Source organism: Sprattus sprattus (genome assembly GCF_963457725.1).
Source record: "Sprattus sprattus genome assembly, chromosome: 2".
In the NCBI taxonomy this organism is placed as follows: domain Eukaryota; kingdom Metazoa; phylum Chordata; class Actinopteri; order Clupeiformes; family Clupeidae; genus Sprattus; species Sprattus sprattus.
This window is the reverse complement of record NC_137921.1, coordinates 31,510,527-31,527,341: the sequence shown is the minus strand read 5'-3', so window position 1 is coordinate 31,527,341 and position 16,815 is coordinate 31,510,527. Positions and strand designations below refer to the sequence as shown.

Sequence of the window (16,815 nt, the reverse complement as noted above, 5' to 3'; positions counted from 1 at the left end):
AGGTCCTGTGCCCTTAAGACATGTTAATGTCCGAGTCTGATTGGCTAATAATGTGAAATGAGGCCTTATAGAAGCCATGCATATTGTCACAGTAACATTTTCAAATGAAGGCACATCTTTTTAACCAACTTAACCACTTCATGCTGATTGTTACTGCGGTTAACACTTATTCACCGTTTCGCTTTTGACAAAAATGACCTGTTCATGGCTCACATTACAACACCGTTTGTAGTTTGCATTCCTGGAATATCTGAACTAGGGACAAAGGAAGAAACAGGGTGAACAGCATTGTATGTTAACATACAACACAGCAAGGAAAGTGGCATTTTCAATGATGTCTCTGCTGTAAACTGGACTCCACTATTTATATTTGTTGTTTTTGGATCCGTATGTTCTCAGCTTAGCAGATCCAGTATACTTAACCCTTGCCAAGCCTCTCAATTAGTGGAGGACCGGTGTCGACTGAAGCCTCAAATTAAGAGATTAAATAAGACAAAGGTCTCACGTCAATTAAATCACTTCATCCTGATTAGCTGTTGGGATAATCTTGCTAAAGTGGTTAATTACGGGTATCTTTATTTATATACCTCCATGTTTAGTTGAGGTGAGAGCCATTTTAAAATAAGGTGTACAAACACAGAGTGCAAATGCCTATTGGGCCCTCACTGAACATTTTTGTAAGGGATTTGTCCAGTAATGCATGGCTTGGCAAAAAAGATATGAAAAATGTTTTGTCAGTTTTTTGAAGAACGATTTTTTTCCCCCCTCCCTTTTAATTAAAAAAAAAAAAATCATTTTTGAAAGAAGTGAAAGAAGACTTGTACGGTCTGGTGGGAAGTCTTCACAGTTCACCAGCAGTCGAGTTCTATAGCAGCCCTAGACTTTTAAGAGCCCTGGATGAAATCCAACACTCCACAGTGTGATAAGAGGACCATTTAATCATCTCCTTATTGATTCCCATTTTAGCACAGCAAACTTTCAGAGCATAACAGTTCCTACCTATCAAGCAAAGGGCATTTGTTTCATCCGATCCAAAAGAGTGAATATCCGATGACATTTTATAGTTAATGAACCACATAACTGGGAGTCACAATCAAATGTCCTATGGGTTAATTAATCACAAGCATTCTATTGTTTATCTTTCAAAGTGTGAGTAACACCCAGTGGCTTGAGGAGAATGAGTATTGAGATGACCATGTCTGTTTTCCGTGGGTTTGTGTTTATCTGCACTGCAGGATGACCTTGGAGCCTCCTCTGAAAACACTGATCACATTCTGCAGGCATTTTCATCAACAGAGTGGGCGCTGGAAGGGCAACAAGGAAACTGCTGACACTGTGGCTGATGCTGAAATAGATCGGCGATACTATACACAAGCCCAAGTTCATACACAAACAATAGCAAGCAGCCGTGTTTTCTTGTAATACTCACGGACTTGAGGGCAAGTTTATGGTCTTGCAACAACAGTGGATTGTAATAAGATTTTCAGATCTCAAGCCTGACATAAGTGCAATTAATTTCTCCATATAAAATAGTTATTTTATTTTTCATTCAATGTGGCATGCAGAATATGTTTTTAAAACTTCCCTGAAGCCTAAAGCCATATGGTAGATGCCTACAAACGTAGTACATAGGGAGTCTGCTCTGCGGTCTGCTGTTTTAAACATATGTGCATGTGTGCTACCCTGTAGGAAAGTTTCTGCTCATATTATCATAATTAATTAGTCTTGTGTTTTCTCTAGTCTTGTGTAACAAATTCTCCAGTGCTACAAACCATATGCCCCAGTGTGCTTTGGCCTCCCATAGCGATTTGTAACAAGCTCATGAATAGCAGGCAAACCCATCACACTCCACCAGTACATTAACCATGTGAGACTTCTACGGACACAGGGCCTCGACTAATGAATTATGGGTGAGCCGGTCCTCTGCTGGGTGGTGTTTACGGAGTGCTGCAGCTAGGGCATCAGCTGTGTTGCTTGACGGATGTGTCCCTAGGGGAGCAGCTTTCACTTAGAAATATGCTTGACTGGGCTTCAGGAACCATGAAACCTCTACTCATCTCCCCTCTAGACCTCACCCCCCCCTCCCAGATATGTCTGCATATCATGATTAGGGAACTATGGAAGGAGTTCCTCAGCTCCTCCAGCATAGCATTGACACAGGGCAACAGAGACGGCTTTGTTATCCAGCATGCAATCATCACATGTTATTGAGAGAGAGAGAGAGACAGAGAGACAGAGAGACGGAGAGAGATCCCCTAGAGAAGGTAGCCAAGGTAAATAGACTCCTGTATCCAAGACGGGCAGCCCGGTTGGCCAGGAGACGGGCAGAATGTGTAGACAAACTGTGCTCCTCTTTGTACATCTGCTTTCCATGGAATGAATGCTCCTATCTCGTTCCTGCTGGGCGCATTGCAGACTGTTAGAGTTGCTGCATCTCAGTATTACCAGCGCAAAGAATGGGACAACAAGATAATAACTGTAGGTGTGTAGGTTGCAAAAAATGACCAGGCAATTAGACCTTGTCCATCATTTCAGAGGAATCAAGTCGTCAGGGAAGGCAAAGTGAAGGAGGGGAAAACAACCATAAACAAAATCATCATCTTGCCCCAAGGCCACCACCACAGACCTATGTCAGCATCACTGAAAACACATTACACATGGTCATGCTGCATGTGAGAGAGCTTTGCCCTAATTACCTCTCCATTACCTGGGCCATCACAGGAGTTTTTTCCTTATCCGCACCTAGACAAACCCTTTTCACCAGACACACAGCTTCGACCACCATAGGCAAACTGAACTTGTAGAATCCGTGTAAATTAGGCCAAAGTCACAGATTTGAATACCAAAGAGTTCTCAAAGAGTTAAAAATTCCCTGGCTTTCACAGAGGGTCGAAATGAATTTAAGAACAGACATGTTCTCTGCATAAACAGGTATTAGTTGCTTTTGCACAGACTATGAATCATAGGGACATGATTTATTTTCAAATGGGGCCTAGCAGTTTTGTCATGATTCTCCACTTTGCACATCCCTCTGCTGCAGATCTTAGCCACTGGACTGTGTGTGTTGGTGTTAAACAACGTGAGGCTGGTTAAAGCTGTGGATGGCGATGGCTGACGGCGTTAGTTGTGGGAGGAGAGGGGGTGAAATGAGGTCTCATTAGACCTGTCAGCGAAGCACGGAGGAGCAAGCGCCCGGCGCTTAATTAGAGCCCTCGCTGCCAGTTCTGTGCACCGAGATGGAGATCCCGCTTGGCACCCACACTTGTCTGTTGCATCCCCATGCACAACGGACTCGTTTAATAACCCTCAATTAAGTGCAGCCCTGGACTGGAAGGAAATTGTGTGGTTAGACGAAGCCAATGGTCATTGGTCAGGGTTTATCAAAGTGCAGGCTTGGTTTTACCTTCAGTGTATTCAGGGCTTGTCCTTTTAGGGTTAAGGCAGTGGTATTTAGTACCATGTGTGGTCGGAGATGTAATGAGCCAGAAATACTAATGGATGTGACACTGGGTAATGATCAGAGTAACCGTATCTGCACAGTTTCTTCAAATAGTAATGTTCCTGTATGCACATATTTTGTATCATTGTTGCATTCTGATTCAGCAAATTCAGAGAGAATTATTTGTATTTGATGTTTGTGCAGTTTTAATAGACCTGTAGGGCTATTGCTCTGTTGTTAGCTTAGCTGCGTTTTAGAATTGAACACGGGTTCAAACTCGGGGTCACCTAGCTTCGTAAGCCCCATTGCTGTGTCATGAGCGCCTGTGCATAAAGGTGTAGTTTCAGTTTAGGCTGATTTACATTTCAGTCAAGAATTCTCACAACTACCTCTAGAGCTAGCTTTTTGTGTGTTTTCATTTCAACCTGGTGCGATGATGGTTTAAGCACCGATTGATAGTGTAGACTGATATTAAAGCACCGATTGATAGTGTAGACTGATATTAAAGCACCGATTGATAGTGTAGACTGATATTACACAGATGGCAGGCTTGTCGGCTATGTATATCTTTGCACGCTTACCCTGGTTGAACTTTATGTAGCCGAATATTTCCTAAAATGGATTCCTAATGCACAGTCAATAAACAAAAGACAAATAAGAAAAAATGGACAGCCCAGGTTACCCACTGTGAGTTACGTACCATTTTGTAGCTTTACATGTATTTATTTAGGCGAATTTTTTTTACAAATTTTCTCATTGTTCAGATGTTACCAGTGTATAACATAATCATGTCATTTGTCACCTTGAGAGCCCTCTGGTGCCATGAACTTCTTCTGTTTAGTGGCTGATTGTTTTAAAATTGTATGTATCTAAAATTTTATGTTATTTTTCTACCACGCCCAGTTAAACTTAAGATGATGCTTGTCCGAGAGCGGACCAAAGGTGGCAGTGGGATGCCGACCAACATCCTCAAATGGAGCGATATATGCTTGCTACAGTGGCGACAGCATGACATTTATATACTTTGTTTGTTTAAGAAAAAAATATTTGATACAAGGTGGATGCGATGTATGCATTGTATTAATAACCTAGCCTTTTTTAATATTAGAATAATAATATTAACTACTTACTGGCCGAGAGTGAGGTCATGCAGGTAAATATCAGACAGAGGCCTTAACATATCGACCGAGCGTAGCGAGGTTGATGCGGGGGGCCGAAGTCTGATGACCGAACGGTCGAGGTTAGTAAGTTGTTTATTATATGGCATTTAAGCTCTTTTCATTTTGAAAATAAATGGTAATTGTAAATAGAAATCATGTCGTTTTGTTCAGCTCTCAAGTCTTCTCACGACACAGTGTTTCAGGTGTTGCCTAGCAAACAATGACTTGCTAACTTCAAGTTACAATGATCAATAGAAAACGGACAACAGGGCTCAGCTTAAATGGCTTTAATTTACAGTTAAACACAAGGTTTTCAAACTATAGTAGTCAAGTCTTCATCATCACTTTCAATAACACATTTTCGCTGCTTCTGAAGTCCTATAAAGCAGTGGTCCCCAACCACCGGGCCGCGGCCCGGTACCGGTCTGTGAGGCATTTGTTACCGGGCCGCACAGAAAGAATAAATAATTTATATAATTTCCGCTGTATTCATTATAAGCGTCTGAGAGGTGTTTTATTTTGAAAAATGACCGGATTTTCTAGGACGTATCATTCGCCTGTGCCTCTTGTCACGTCAAGACGCTTGTCTCGTTCAAGTGATATGTCACTCAAAAGGAATCCCGAATCCCTACGGCCTCCAAAACATAAAGCTTCTTTTAACAGGAGTCATACTTAAAATACGGGTTCATCGCAACAGGTGATTCTCACGCACAACTGCTAGCACAACTATGGATGACATGATTTACAAGTGGTGAAAAATTACACCATGAAGCCGGTCCGTGAAAAAAATTGCCTTGTTAAACCGGTCCGTGGTGCAAAAAAGGTTGGGGAGCCCTGCTATAAAGTATTACCCGATATCAAAATGTTCGCGAACTCATGAGTCTTTATTCTTCAACTGTCATCAACAGTCTGTCATGTTACCACGAAATTCAACTGGTTTCCTGTTCTCAGATAATTTCATAATAGGAGTCCTGATTCTATCAATACATGCTCATGGCTGTTGATAGATCGCTAATTTTTAAGGTTGTAATGTTTAGTGCTTGGTACATGGTATCACTCATTTTTAAGATTGATGGGGTGTGCAATAAGAATACTTATCAGACCGCAGACCGGCTAGAACGTCAATGCGCGGCTGGCATGACTACCCATTAGCAAATCAGAATGCTCGTACTATCGTTGCCATATAATAATTGCATGTACCGATTTCCAGACAGTTTATTGGCATATCAGGTGGACCCAAACTTTCGTTTTACACAGGTCCCGGTTAAGTTCTAAAGCGCAGCTAATGTACAGTTCTAAGTACAGTTCTAAAGCGCAGCTAATGCTAAGCTTGCAAAGCGCTAACTGACAGAGCAGTTGGTCCAGCTGGCCCGAGGGGATTGACATGTTGTTATGGCTTGTGGGCTGCGTTGAGCTTTGCTGATGAAGAATGTGAAAGCCCGTGTCAGCTCTCTGAGCTTGGAGTATGATGTGCTGCCTACCCATTGGAATGCCAGACACAACATTAGGCATTGCTGCTTGTGTTTTCTCTGCTGAATAAGTGATTTTCTCTTGTTTTCCTTATTTATTTCTCTCATGTCCACAGCCCAGGCGAATGCAAGTAGATGCAGCTGCATTATTACCACTGATTAAAAAGTCAAGCAGAGATTTATTCCTAACTAGTGGGTATGTGTGCTACCCTGAAGGTAAATAGGTCATAATGTCATTTTTGTACATTCCTTCTATGAAATTTAAATTCTGACTTTCTCACTTATTTGTATGGAGTGCTGTAGAGTTACATTATTCTGTGCTGTCAGTGTAGCAACCTGTAGGCAAATTCAGATCAGACCTGCTCCTTTTAATTAGTGTTGCTAGATAGGTCTTCAGCCTTCGCTCATGGTTCTCCCTAACTTTAGTCACCCTGTCGCCTTGCTGTCACCAACATTTTCATCTGGTTCATGTGCAGTGCAACTGTCTATTTCCTACTCCCTGACTTCTGCCTGGGAGTTATAGCTTGTGTTTAGCCTGTTAAATCTGGTAGTGACTGATGTCTTATTGAGCTGAAAACACACGGTTTTGACCAAAGAGCTTTGTATTTAGTAGATGCATGCACCACTGTGTCATGTTAACTCATGTTGATACAAACATGGAGAAATAACCATTTTATTCAAACAGCAAGAATTAATTTCATGTTGAAGTTCAGGTTTCAAAGTGGTTGCAAATTGGCTCCATGTCTTCTCCGCTGCATTCATCTTCATCCATACAAAGTTTTTGTGGAAGACTAACCCAATCCAGTCAGGAATACAAAGCAAAGCACAATACAAAATTGTAGGTTGTCTGGTTTGATCTTTACATAGCCATGCTCATTAAACTTGGGGTTTTATAGCACAAATAAATGTTCTTATACACACAGACTTTGTATCTGCGTATGCTTAAGAACCAATACGTGTATGACTCGTTAGTGATCACTGTGGAAGTGCTGTGAGAAACAAGTACGCCCACAGTTTTTGTCATCTCAGAACCTGCTTTTTTATTTATTCATATGTTTTTTATCAGTACTGTGTAGGGTTGCCTGGGAACTCATGTTGTGTGTGAGAGAGAGGTGCCGTATAGGTGGATCTTATGTCTATCATATGAATCCTCTATGAACCTCCTGACTCCTGCAAATAGCTGTGCGTGTGTGTGTGTGCGTGTGTGTGTGTGTGTGTGTGTGTGTGTGTGTGTGTGTGTGTGTGAGAGAGAGAGCGAGAGAGAGAGAGATTTATATACATTTTGATAACTGACTCGAAAACTATTTTTGTATCTAAGGGGGAGAAAGCATTGCTTTGCACATAGGGGACTCCATAAAAGGCATCTGTATCAAAGTGTCACTTATAATCCCTCCATTGACATTCTGGGGAAGAATACTACTGAAGCGGACATAGATTTATCTGGGCATTTGAAGAAAAGTGCCTGCCTTAATCATGAACACTGGAAGGGTAGGGTGGCATTTGGAAATGTCCCCTTTTGTTTCTATGGTAGTGTTTGTAGCCCCATGACACACTTTCTCCTTCACTCTCTTTCTCTTAAAACTCCTGATGACATTTCAGGGCTTTTGTTTGCAAACAGGACTTGTGAAAGATAGCACAGGCTAAAGCCACAGGGCCAGCGTGAACTGAGAAACATTTAAAAGGCATCGATAATTCAGTTTGCCTGGTGCATTGTGATGGGTGAAGAAGTCTCCCCTGCATCCGTAACAAGTGTGGGTTGCACGGGTAAACTAAACAACGGTGTAACAAAAGTCTTAGAACAGACATTTACAGTGGGAGGTTCTTCATCAGTAGAATGAGCAACTTCCTTATGCCGTGTGTCTTTGAAGTGAACTAAACTAATGCCTAGAGGAACTCATGCACTCTACCATAAGGGACTTGGCTCTTGTAGCTGTTACTCTGCTGCTTAATCACTTCAACTGAAATGTTTATTGTTTATTCAATGTTTATTAGAAAATATATATTTATAAATTCAGTGAGTGTCTGTGTGTTTCAGTAAGAGTATCTCACTGATTACATGACTAAAACAAATGACAGTCGATGGTAAATAGCACACTATTATAATAATAATAATAATAATAATAATAATAATACATCACATTTATGGTGCATTGCCATTTTGAGTACAGGTCAACATTTTGTGCTCATAGAACACTCATCGGAATATTAATACGTCATAGAGAAATAACATTGGGAGGCATCATTCACTCTACCCGGTCAAAACATGACCATCTTTTCTATACAGAATAAGAAGGGAGTTTCCACGCTAGATTTGTTTTCTGCTTGACATTTGCGAATGGGTTGATAATGCTCTGCACCTTTTGAAACAACCCTGGCCTAATTCCAGTCCACCGGCCTATATTATGTTATTAAAAGTGGTGTAGCTGGAGAGATGTTTTGGCTGCTGCTACTCTCCCTGCGTTGATGAATGGGGAGGCTCAGGAAAGGCTCCCTAAACAGCATGTGTCTTCCTTCGAAAGCGCTGAGTCGACATGCAGCCAGGGCTGTCAATGGCAGCAGAAGAATCAAATTAATGAGGAAGCCCTATTTTCGCCCGCCGTTGTTTCGTGCCGCAGCCGGGAGGTCTTAACACGTTCATTTGAAAATTGCCCACCTGAGCGCTTGCCGACAGGATACCAGTGCCGACCCTGCCAGTTGTCACGTCTACCGCTGGCTTGTTTTTTTTTCTTCTTGTTTCATTTAAACGAATCAGAGATGCCCTCTTGTATGCCTCACACTCTCTTGACACATACACTCCTCACCTCACACCTCCCCTTTACCCTCCCCTGGGTCTGAAGAAGGGCATGTTTATAAAGCCATTTGCACATGCAGCAGTGGGCTTGCCTCCATTTTAGTGCACTAGAGAAGAATCTTGACACATGATATGGTATGGGCCATGCTGCATGGATTTAATAGGGTGTTGCCTTTATAAAGGGCTTGGTTTTCTCTCCAAAAGGTGTAATCCACTTTCTGGTCTTGTATTTTCATCTCTTCTTGCCCAGGTTAGGCAATTTCATTGTAACTGATGATTGATTGGACACTGTAGCATTCAGTTACGCAACATGGGAACGTCTGAGGCTCATTCTAAATTGTTGCAATGGAGAGAAATTAGACAATTAACCAATTCATTCTGAAAATATCACAATCCTGATTAAGTAATTCCCCACCAAGAGCATATTGGCCATTGCATCCTGTTAAGTGTTTGTGCCGTCCAGCTTTCCTGCTGTTCTTCCAATAGTGACATTAAACATTGATGTTGGTCTTTTTAACTGTCAGGCTCCAGTAAATAGAAAGAATGTGGAGATGTTTATCATTATGCTCTGAAGGTCATATCAATGAGGTCTGTGTGCAATTAAGCTTTGTTGTGCAACTTCACTACCATTAAGATTTTAAATAAAAAAAAGGCATGACTGCAATCTGACTGACTTTTTCTCTAGTAAAAGAAATCAATGAAATAAATAGAAATGTACTGAAAAGCGTGAGATTTTCCAGGATTCTTCCTCAGAACAGAAGGTGGTTGTGTCATTTAAATAGATGCATTTTAGTTCTTGTGCCTTGTGAAATACCGCCACTGCAGGGTCCCTCAGAGCATGTCTGGTCGTTGATTCAGATGTAATGAAGTTATTTCAGTTGTCACTGCTCTGGAGCCTTAGGGATTTTCTCCCTTTATTTTCAGCCCAGCGACCCCTTTGATATCCTCTGGCAGCCAGGCCATTTGTCAATTGATAAGGCTGTGGGGGGGGGGGGGGGGGCCTGTGTTTCACCCAGCTAGCTCCTAGGCCACTCTCCAGAGCCCAGAATTGATCTGTATCAGGCTGATTGGAGAAGAGGGGAAATCAGATTTATCAGATTCCCTGACCAAAACGATTGCTTTTCCACTCTTTTACCGGCTAGATGGTCCTCTCTGATAGGCTTTCCTATTGGCTGTTTGGCCAGTTTGTCTGTGGACCTGAAGGTTGGTTCAAAGCTAAGCATCCCCTCTTTTCTGTTCATCCATTTAGCATTACAGGCTTTGTCTTTGTGCAAATGGATAGAAATGACATGCAGCGAACGGCTTTCTTTCGCCTTACAATAAATCATTCCAGTTGGTTAGCCGCAACATCACAAAAGGTCATCTGTAATGGTCATTGAAAGCAGCGGTAATAGAATCCACAGAAAGGTTATTGAGATACCATCTTCCCCTTGCCTGTCATTATCCCTGTGTCTTCAGCCTTTTGCACATGGGAAATGCAAGTTTTAAAGGCTTCATTTTATATATTCTAGTCTCCGAGTTTAGGAGCTTTACCAGTAATTCATTTATACACTTCTCAAGGCTTGTTGACATTCTATGTTGAGCTGTATAATTATTGCTTCTGCTCAAATAACCTCTCCTTGTAGAGGAAGGCAACTTTGTCATTTAACATTCACTTGGGAAAGTTTGCAAGGTGAGTAAATAGTCAAAGAAATTATAACTGTCATCTGTAAACTGTAATTGTACTCAACTCATTGTGTCTAGCAGCAGGCTAATTATGGAAATCTTTTTATGTTTCAGGATATTTTATGTCTCCCACGACTCACAGGATTTGAAGATCTTCAGCTACATTGCTAGAGATGGGCAGAGCAACGTCTTTCGGTGCAATGTCTTCAAGTCGAAGAAAAAGGTAAGGCCGATTGTCAAGTATAAAATAGTGTAGCAATCACCGTTTTCCCAGGCCAACAGGAGTCTTTCATGCTGACTCCCATGTTGTCAGTGAGTGAAGGTTATCCATGGAGGAGATGCAATCACAGTCTAGCATCCCCTGCTTTCACAGGCACATGACACGCAGACACTCTGCGTGCACATCAAGATTCTACTTCATTACAATGCAAATGATGCCTATTCAGTCTTTTGGTTAGAGTCATTCACATAACCTAATATACCGAGGAAAGAAAGCGAGAAAGAGAAAAAAGACAGAGAGAGAGATTAAGAGAAAAAGAAAGAGAGAGTTTTTGGACAGTGGGTTCAACAGAGTTCTACAGCAGGCTGGTCCCGGCTCCCTGTGCAGAGTAGTTGAACAGTGTGTGCCGCTCATAAGCAACTGTGTTATTCTCCCCAGTCATTCAAGCAGAGAGAGATTCACAAAGCAAGAGCAGTGAAGCATATGCATAACACGTGGCATAACCTCTACTGAGGTTGCCTACTGAACAGAGGTCCACAGTGCACCCACCCTGCTTACTCAATCAACAACACAAATGTGTAGAGGGTCCATATTTATTTCTCATTTTTAGTCTCACATTCAACTGTGACCCGAGTGAGACATCACTGATCTCCCATACAGTAGATAACCTAGGTGGACACGTATAGATACAAATACAGAGGTATGTTGTCATATAACTGACACATTATGCTTTCTGAAGTATGAGTGATCTCTTGTCTCAGGGGGTAAAATGCTCCTATCTATGTGTTGCGGTATGGGAAGGACAAGGAGGCGACTTGAACTGGCTAGGATAGATATGAGAAGAATTTGCTTCTCATACCTGTCTCATTCTGTTGGTATTTGGTCCAAAGCTGTGTTTGAAGAGGCCACCAACATTAGCGGGTAATCTCCAAGGGCTGTCCAGGAAAATCCTCATTCTGTGACGAGGCGGGTATAAAAAGCGCTTTAATTGCCCTGTCATTATCGGAGACTACTAAATGACAGCGACACCCTCGGAGTATTCATTTGAAGCATTCAGGCAGCTTGCAGAGAACAAGTGCTGCCCAGCATCTTAATAGCACCTGAGTGGCTCCCCGTAGGGGCTCAGCGGGCGTGATCCACTGAGAGATGGAGCCGAGGCCTCAGATCCGACAGCCAGGATTTCCCCTGCCAGCCTGGTGCCAGAGTGCTGTTCATCTTGCCACCCACGTGGCAAAGGAAAATGGTCGTCCTAACACGGCACTTAGGCTGGCACTACATTCATCTGCGGTTTCCCTACTGATAAAGATTGATAAAGATCAAAGTGGGTCAAGATAAAAGATCTAGATTGAAATAGGAGAGTGCTTTTAAAATGCTCTTAATTAGACTTTCAATGTAATGTACACTTGAAGAGGAGCTATTAGACAAGGTGCCAATACACAAGCTTTTAAGGCTCGTCGTTTGCAGGTTCCAAACCCCTCGTGTAAACCACCCACAAGGACACCGTGTTTGTTTTTTTCTCTCCTTTTTTCATTTCAGCTAAACAGCCCCTCGTCAAAAGATAGCTTTCATAAATTTCAGAACCACGTAACTCAGAGGGTGCAGTGAAGGGTGAAGTCTTGTTTTCTTCCGGCTCACAAAACATGTCTTCCTCTTCCAGTCTCACTGCATCTACAAGTGCTCAATATTCATGAGGATGGCTTCCTCCCGGTGACCAGACAGAGAGGGGGAAAGCTGGCGTTTTCTGCCAGTGTAAGTTAAGCAGTCAGCGATTAAGCCAGCCTACAAATGAGCGTGTCTCAGGAACAGGTGTGGTAATTCCAGATTCAATTACAGACTGCTACCTGCTCCCCTCTCGCGCACAGGAGGGGGAAATGAGAGCGTCGCTCTAAGGCACAGTCTGTCAAATCAGTCATGTCGATAGGCTTAAATATAACTACGAGGGGCCAAACGGAATAGAAAGTGCCATCCGTGTGACCTGGCAAGCCTTCAAAGTTACTGTGTTTCAATGCAGAAGTATATCATTTATGGCTGACACACCTGTAAGGTGAACAGCTGCTTAGACAAATCTTAGAAGTTGGCCTCACACCTTTATGTCCACACTCGTCTGAAAATGTAACGGTCCATGGAGAAAGATTAATAGATTAAGTGATACTGGTATTATTTCATACCATCAATTCATGGAAAGCCCATCGTGGAAAGTATTTCTCTCTCCTGAGGCCTGATGCAAAGACCCCATAACATACTGGAGGTCTGGTATTTATTTTTTCCATTTACTTGGTGTCCATGGAATAATGGCACAGAATTGCCAAACTGACTAGACATATGTATCTGGCCGTGCTAGTCTAGTGTGGATTGCCCTTGTAGGTCCAAGCAGGACCTGCTGAAGGTAATTGCTCTTTAGACTCTGGGTCTTTGCCTGCCTCATTGAACTCTCCTGCATAAGTGTTCATTACAAGCCAGCCATCAAGAGCCATTCAAGTAATTACCCATCAGCTCCTCTCATTTTCCTCTGATGGTCTACACCGAACTGTGGATTGATAATATAGCATTTTGTTTTACTCCCAGACATCATCAGTATTTGTTAGATAAACTGTTTTTTTTTTTAAACTGTCACTTTTAATACATGGGTTTGTACGAAGTAAAGTCATTATCTCACATCATTAAAAGAATGGAAATAAGTCAATGCCTGTATGTCCACTGTGGTGACACAGTTTCACAAACAATATGGATTATCTAGAGCAGGGTGTTTAATACGGCAGTAGTTGGGGGAATCCCAGGGGCTCTGAGGCTAAGATGATGAAGAACACATGGAATTCTTCCTGACACCTTGTGCCGTAGGACCGGTGCTGGAGCGCTCTGCTATCTGTGCTTTAATAGTTCTCTACTGCTACCAAGCCCCTCGTGACAAACTCGGCTGCATATGACAAAGAGCCAAATCATTCCGTCATCTGCAGTGAGTGGGCAGTAGTTGCCGATTTGTGATTTTGCTTCGAAAAAAATATGTCCATCATCCAGTTTGTACTTCAATAATTTCTAATGGAGCTGTTCAGTCAAACTCTTCCAAGAGGGCATAATAATTTTAAGAAGCACAGAAGTGTGAAGCTTGTAATGGACTTACAACAACAATCTTGACCAATAAACAGGTTCTCAAAACAATGGCTTTAAACATGAAATAAAGACATCAGTGAAGCCTTGTGTTTTATTCTTCATCGCGGTAATAATTCCTGTCATCCTTGCACATGTTAACTTGCATGTCAATAAAAGTGTGTTTAAGGTGACATGATGTGATTAATACATGGGTGCAATCAATACATGGATTGGTTTGTTATATAAAATTACATAAAATGCTGTCATCCGATGTATATACGGTGCAGTTAATAGTCGGGAAAATACAGTACCATGGGATATTAATGTGTTTTGCATGGATTACATTTATTCCAGTTTATGGAGAGCATGTTCTTTGATGGACACATCTGATTATCGCCCATACACATAGGAAGACTGAATGTTAACAGTGACAAAGTTATGCCTCTAGATGCAGCCAGATGCTCCATCTGTAAGGGCATATGGCATCCCATAGATTTTGGCGTCATCTTCCATAAACGGAAAAAAAAGTAACTCGCCGTTGAGTTACCATCTGCAGTGTAGAGCAGACCTCCAAATTGCATGGTGTTTGCACCTGGCCTCCACTGTACTACCCTCTGCCAGAAAGGGATAATGAGCCCTCCTTTCTCCTGAGAGGTAGAAACTGCAGATGCTTGCTTGCGGCAGTCAGACTGTTCTAGAGAGCCAGGTCAGGTAAGGGAGATGTGGGGCCAGCTCTCTTGGAAACAAGCTATTAGGAAACCGACACCTCATCCTAGAGGTGAACTCCGCTAATGATAGGGGCCTCCTGTGAAGAACTGGACAATTAAGCTTTAACTTAATCTCCTTTCCTTTTCCTGAGGCACCATATTGATAAAATCAAGTGTCACAGAACCAGACTCTGTAAATACTAAATTGTGGCTTAAGACACAAAGAATACAAACCTTTTTTCGGGGCAGTACCTATGTCACTTTTGGATTAGACTTTTTCCATTAGTAGTGCTCCACCAGTCAAGCTTCAGGACTGCTGAATGCAAGCTAAGCGCTCTCCCTCTCCTCTCCTTCCTGTCTCTAGAGCCAGGCCATGCGGATAGTGCGGACGGTGGGGCAGGCGTTCGAGGTGTGCCACAAGCTGAGCCTGCAGCACACCCAACAGAATGCCGACGGGCAGGAGGACGGTGACAGCGACCAAGCCTGCGAGGTCTCCGCGGTCACAGGTAGAGAGCATCTTCACTCTTCCCACTTCACGTCAGTCCTCTCCTCTGTTCTCTCTTCCTCTTTTTTTCCTCTGCTCTTCCTCCCTCTCCTACTCCTCCTTGTGTGTGTGTGTGTGTATGTGTGTGTTTGTGTGTGTGTGTGTTGTGTGTGTGTGTGTGTGTGTGTGTGTGTGTGTGTGTGTGTGTGTGTGTGTGTGTGTGTGTACAAAGGTTCTTTTTAATCTGTGGTAAATGGGATGAATGAATGTTAAAGGAGCTCCTGTGGTGCACTTAATGCAAGCCGCCAGCGATTCCTGGTGAGCCCAGACCACAGCATGCCTGTTGAGGGCAGCAAAATTAGATTCCACCGGGAGGGAGGGAGAGAGTCTGTATGTGATGGAGAATATATGAGAGAGGATGATACATGAGTGTATGTGAGAGCATGTTAGTGCAGGTGTGTGTGTGTGTTCATTTTAGAGAGAGGAGTAGAAATAATCTGTATGTTGGTGTGAGTGGGAGGGAGAGGGAAACGGAGAGGGAGAGGGAGAGGAGCGTGCGGGTAGGCGTCCCCCTTGGTTCACGGATCCGGGGGGTCGGCGGGCCAATTATCTTCGCCAGCATTCACTCTCGGGTCCTTTCATATGCAGATGAGAATGAGTGCCGTCACCCACCCACACACATATACACACACACAGGCATGCTTGCTCCGCTACTCAGCAGCACAAGGATCCCCCGCCCCTGCGTCACTCTCCTCGCTGACGCACCACTGTCACGCCGCCTCAGGTGCTCATCCAATCCCAGCTAGCCTAGCTGTGAAGCATGCACACCATCCTCCTCTCCTCTGGGGGGACTGAATGGGGTTTCAGGAGCTAATTGTTCCTGGCCATGGACAGAGGGATGATTAGTAGCGGGCTGCCACATTCTAATGTCATGGTGCAGCTTTGTCATTTAGAGTGAGTCTGTGTGTGTGTGTGTGTGTGTGTGTGTGTGCGTGTGTGTGTGTGTGTGTGTGTGTGTGTGTGTGAATGGATGGATGGATGGATGTATGAATGCATCTGAACCAATTTAACGAAGGCTTCATCCTCCTCCTCCTCTTCTCTTTTATCTTCATCCTTTCTGCCTGCATTTGTTTGTCCCATCCTTGTCTGAGCTCCCCTTATCTTCTCGCCTCAGATTTCTAATTTTTAATAAACTTGTTGAGGGCTTTTGAGGTGCTTGAGGATTCCTTTGCTGCATTCCAGAGCGGGAGTTGACTGGTGCGGAGAAGACATTGGCAGAGGAGACCGACATTGACGCCGAAGAGCTGCCCGTCCCAGACAGCACGATGGACGAGTTCAACCGAGGGGTCACCGACCTCGACGAGGCAAAGAAGGACGATGAGATGACAGAGGATAAAAAGGTAACCCCACACTCCCTAGCAGCCTTTACAGCAGTATGTCATGACGTTCAGCCCTTATCATAGTGCTGTGTAACTTATTATGGATGACATTGAATCTCACAATGTGAATTTTCACAGATTTCACTTCACACAGGAATACTCATGAATTCCAGTGCACATAAGGCCTTAAATATTCATGGTGTTTATGTGTAGCTGATGTGACGGATTGGCATGTCTCTGGGCTCAATGAGAAGGAGCATCATGCCTGCAAATGATAAGCAAGGACATTGTTATTCCACTGATGGGAGGCTGTGTATTCCGCATTGTACGAAGCACGCTCCACAGAGAGCCCTAATTAGAAGGCTGGATAGACCTGCGCTCCGTTTGGAATGCAGCACGCTCCTGCCTCCCTTA

General features: G+C 43.2%; 1 protein-coding gene across 1 annotated transcript in view; it reads left to right on the top strand.

The window, feature by feature from the left end:
* Positions 1–16,815, top strand: part of nos1apa (nitric oxide synthase 1 (neuronal) adaptor protein a) — a gene marked incomplete at both ends in the record, with an annotated part of 100,503 nt that overhangs the window by 36,862 nt on the left and 46,826 nt on the right. Inside the window, 3 exons of the mRNA XM_080859602.1 lie at positions 10,639–10,747; positions 14,903–15,044; positions 16,265–16,422. Of these exons, the coding sequence (XP_080715728.1) occupies positions 10,639–10,747; positions 14,903–15,044; positions 16,265–16,422 (409 nt within the window). The remainder of the gene's footprint in view (positions 1–10,638; positions 10,748–14,902; positions 15,045–16,264; positions 16,423–16,815) is intronic.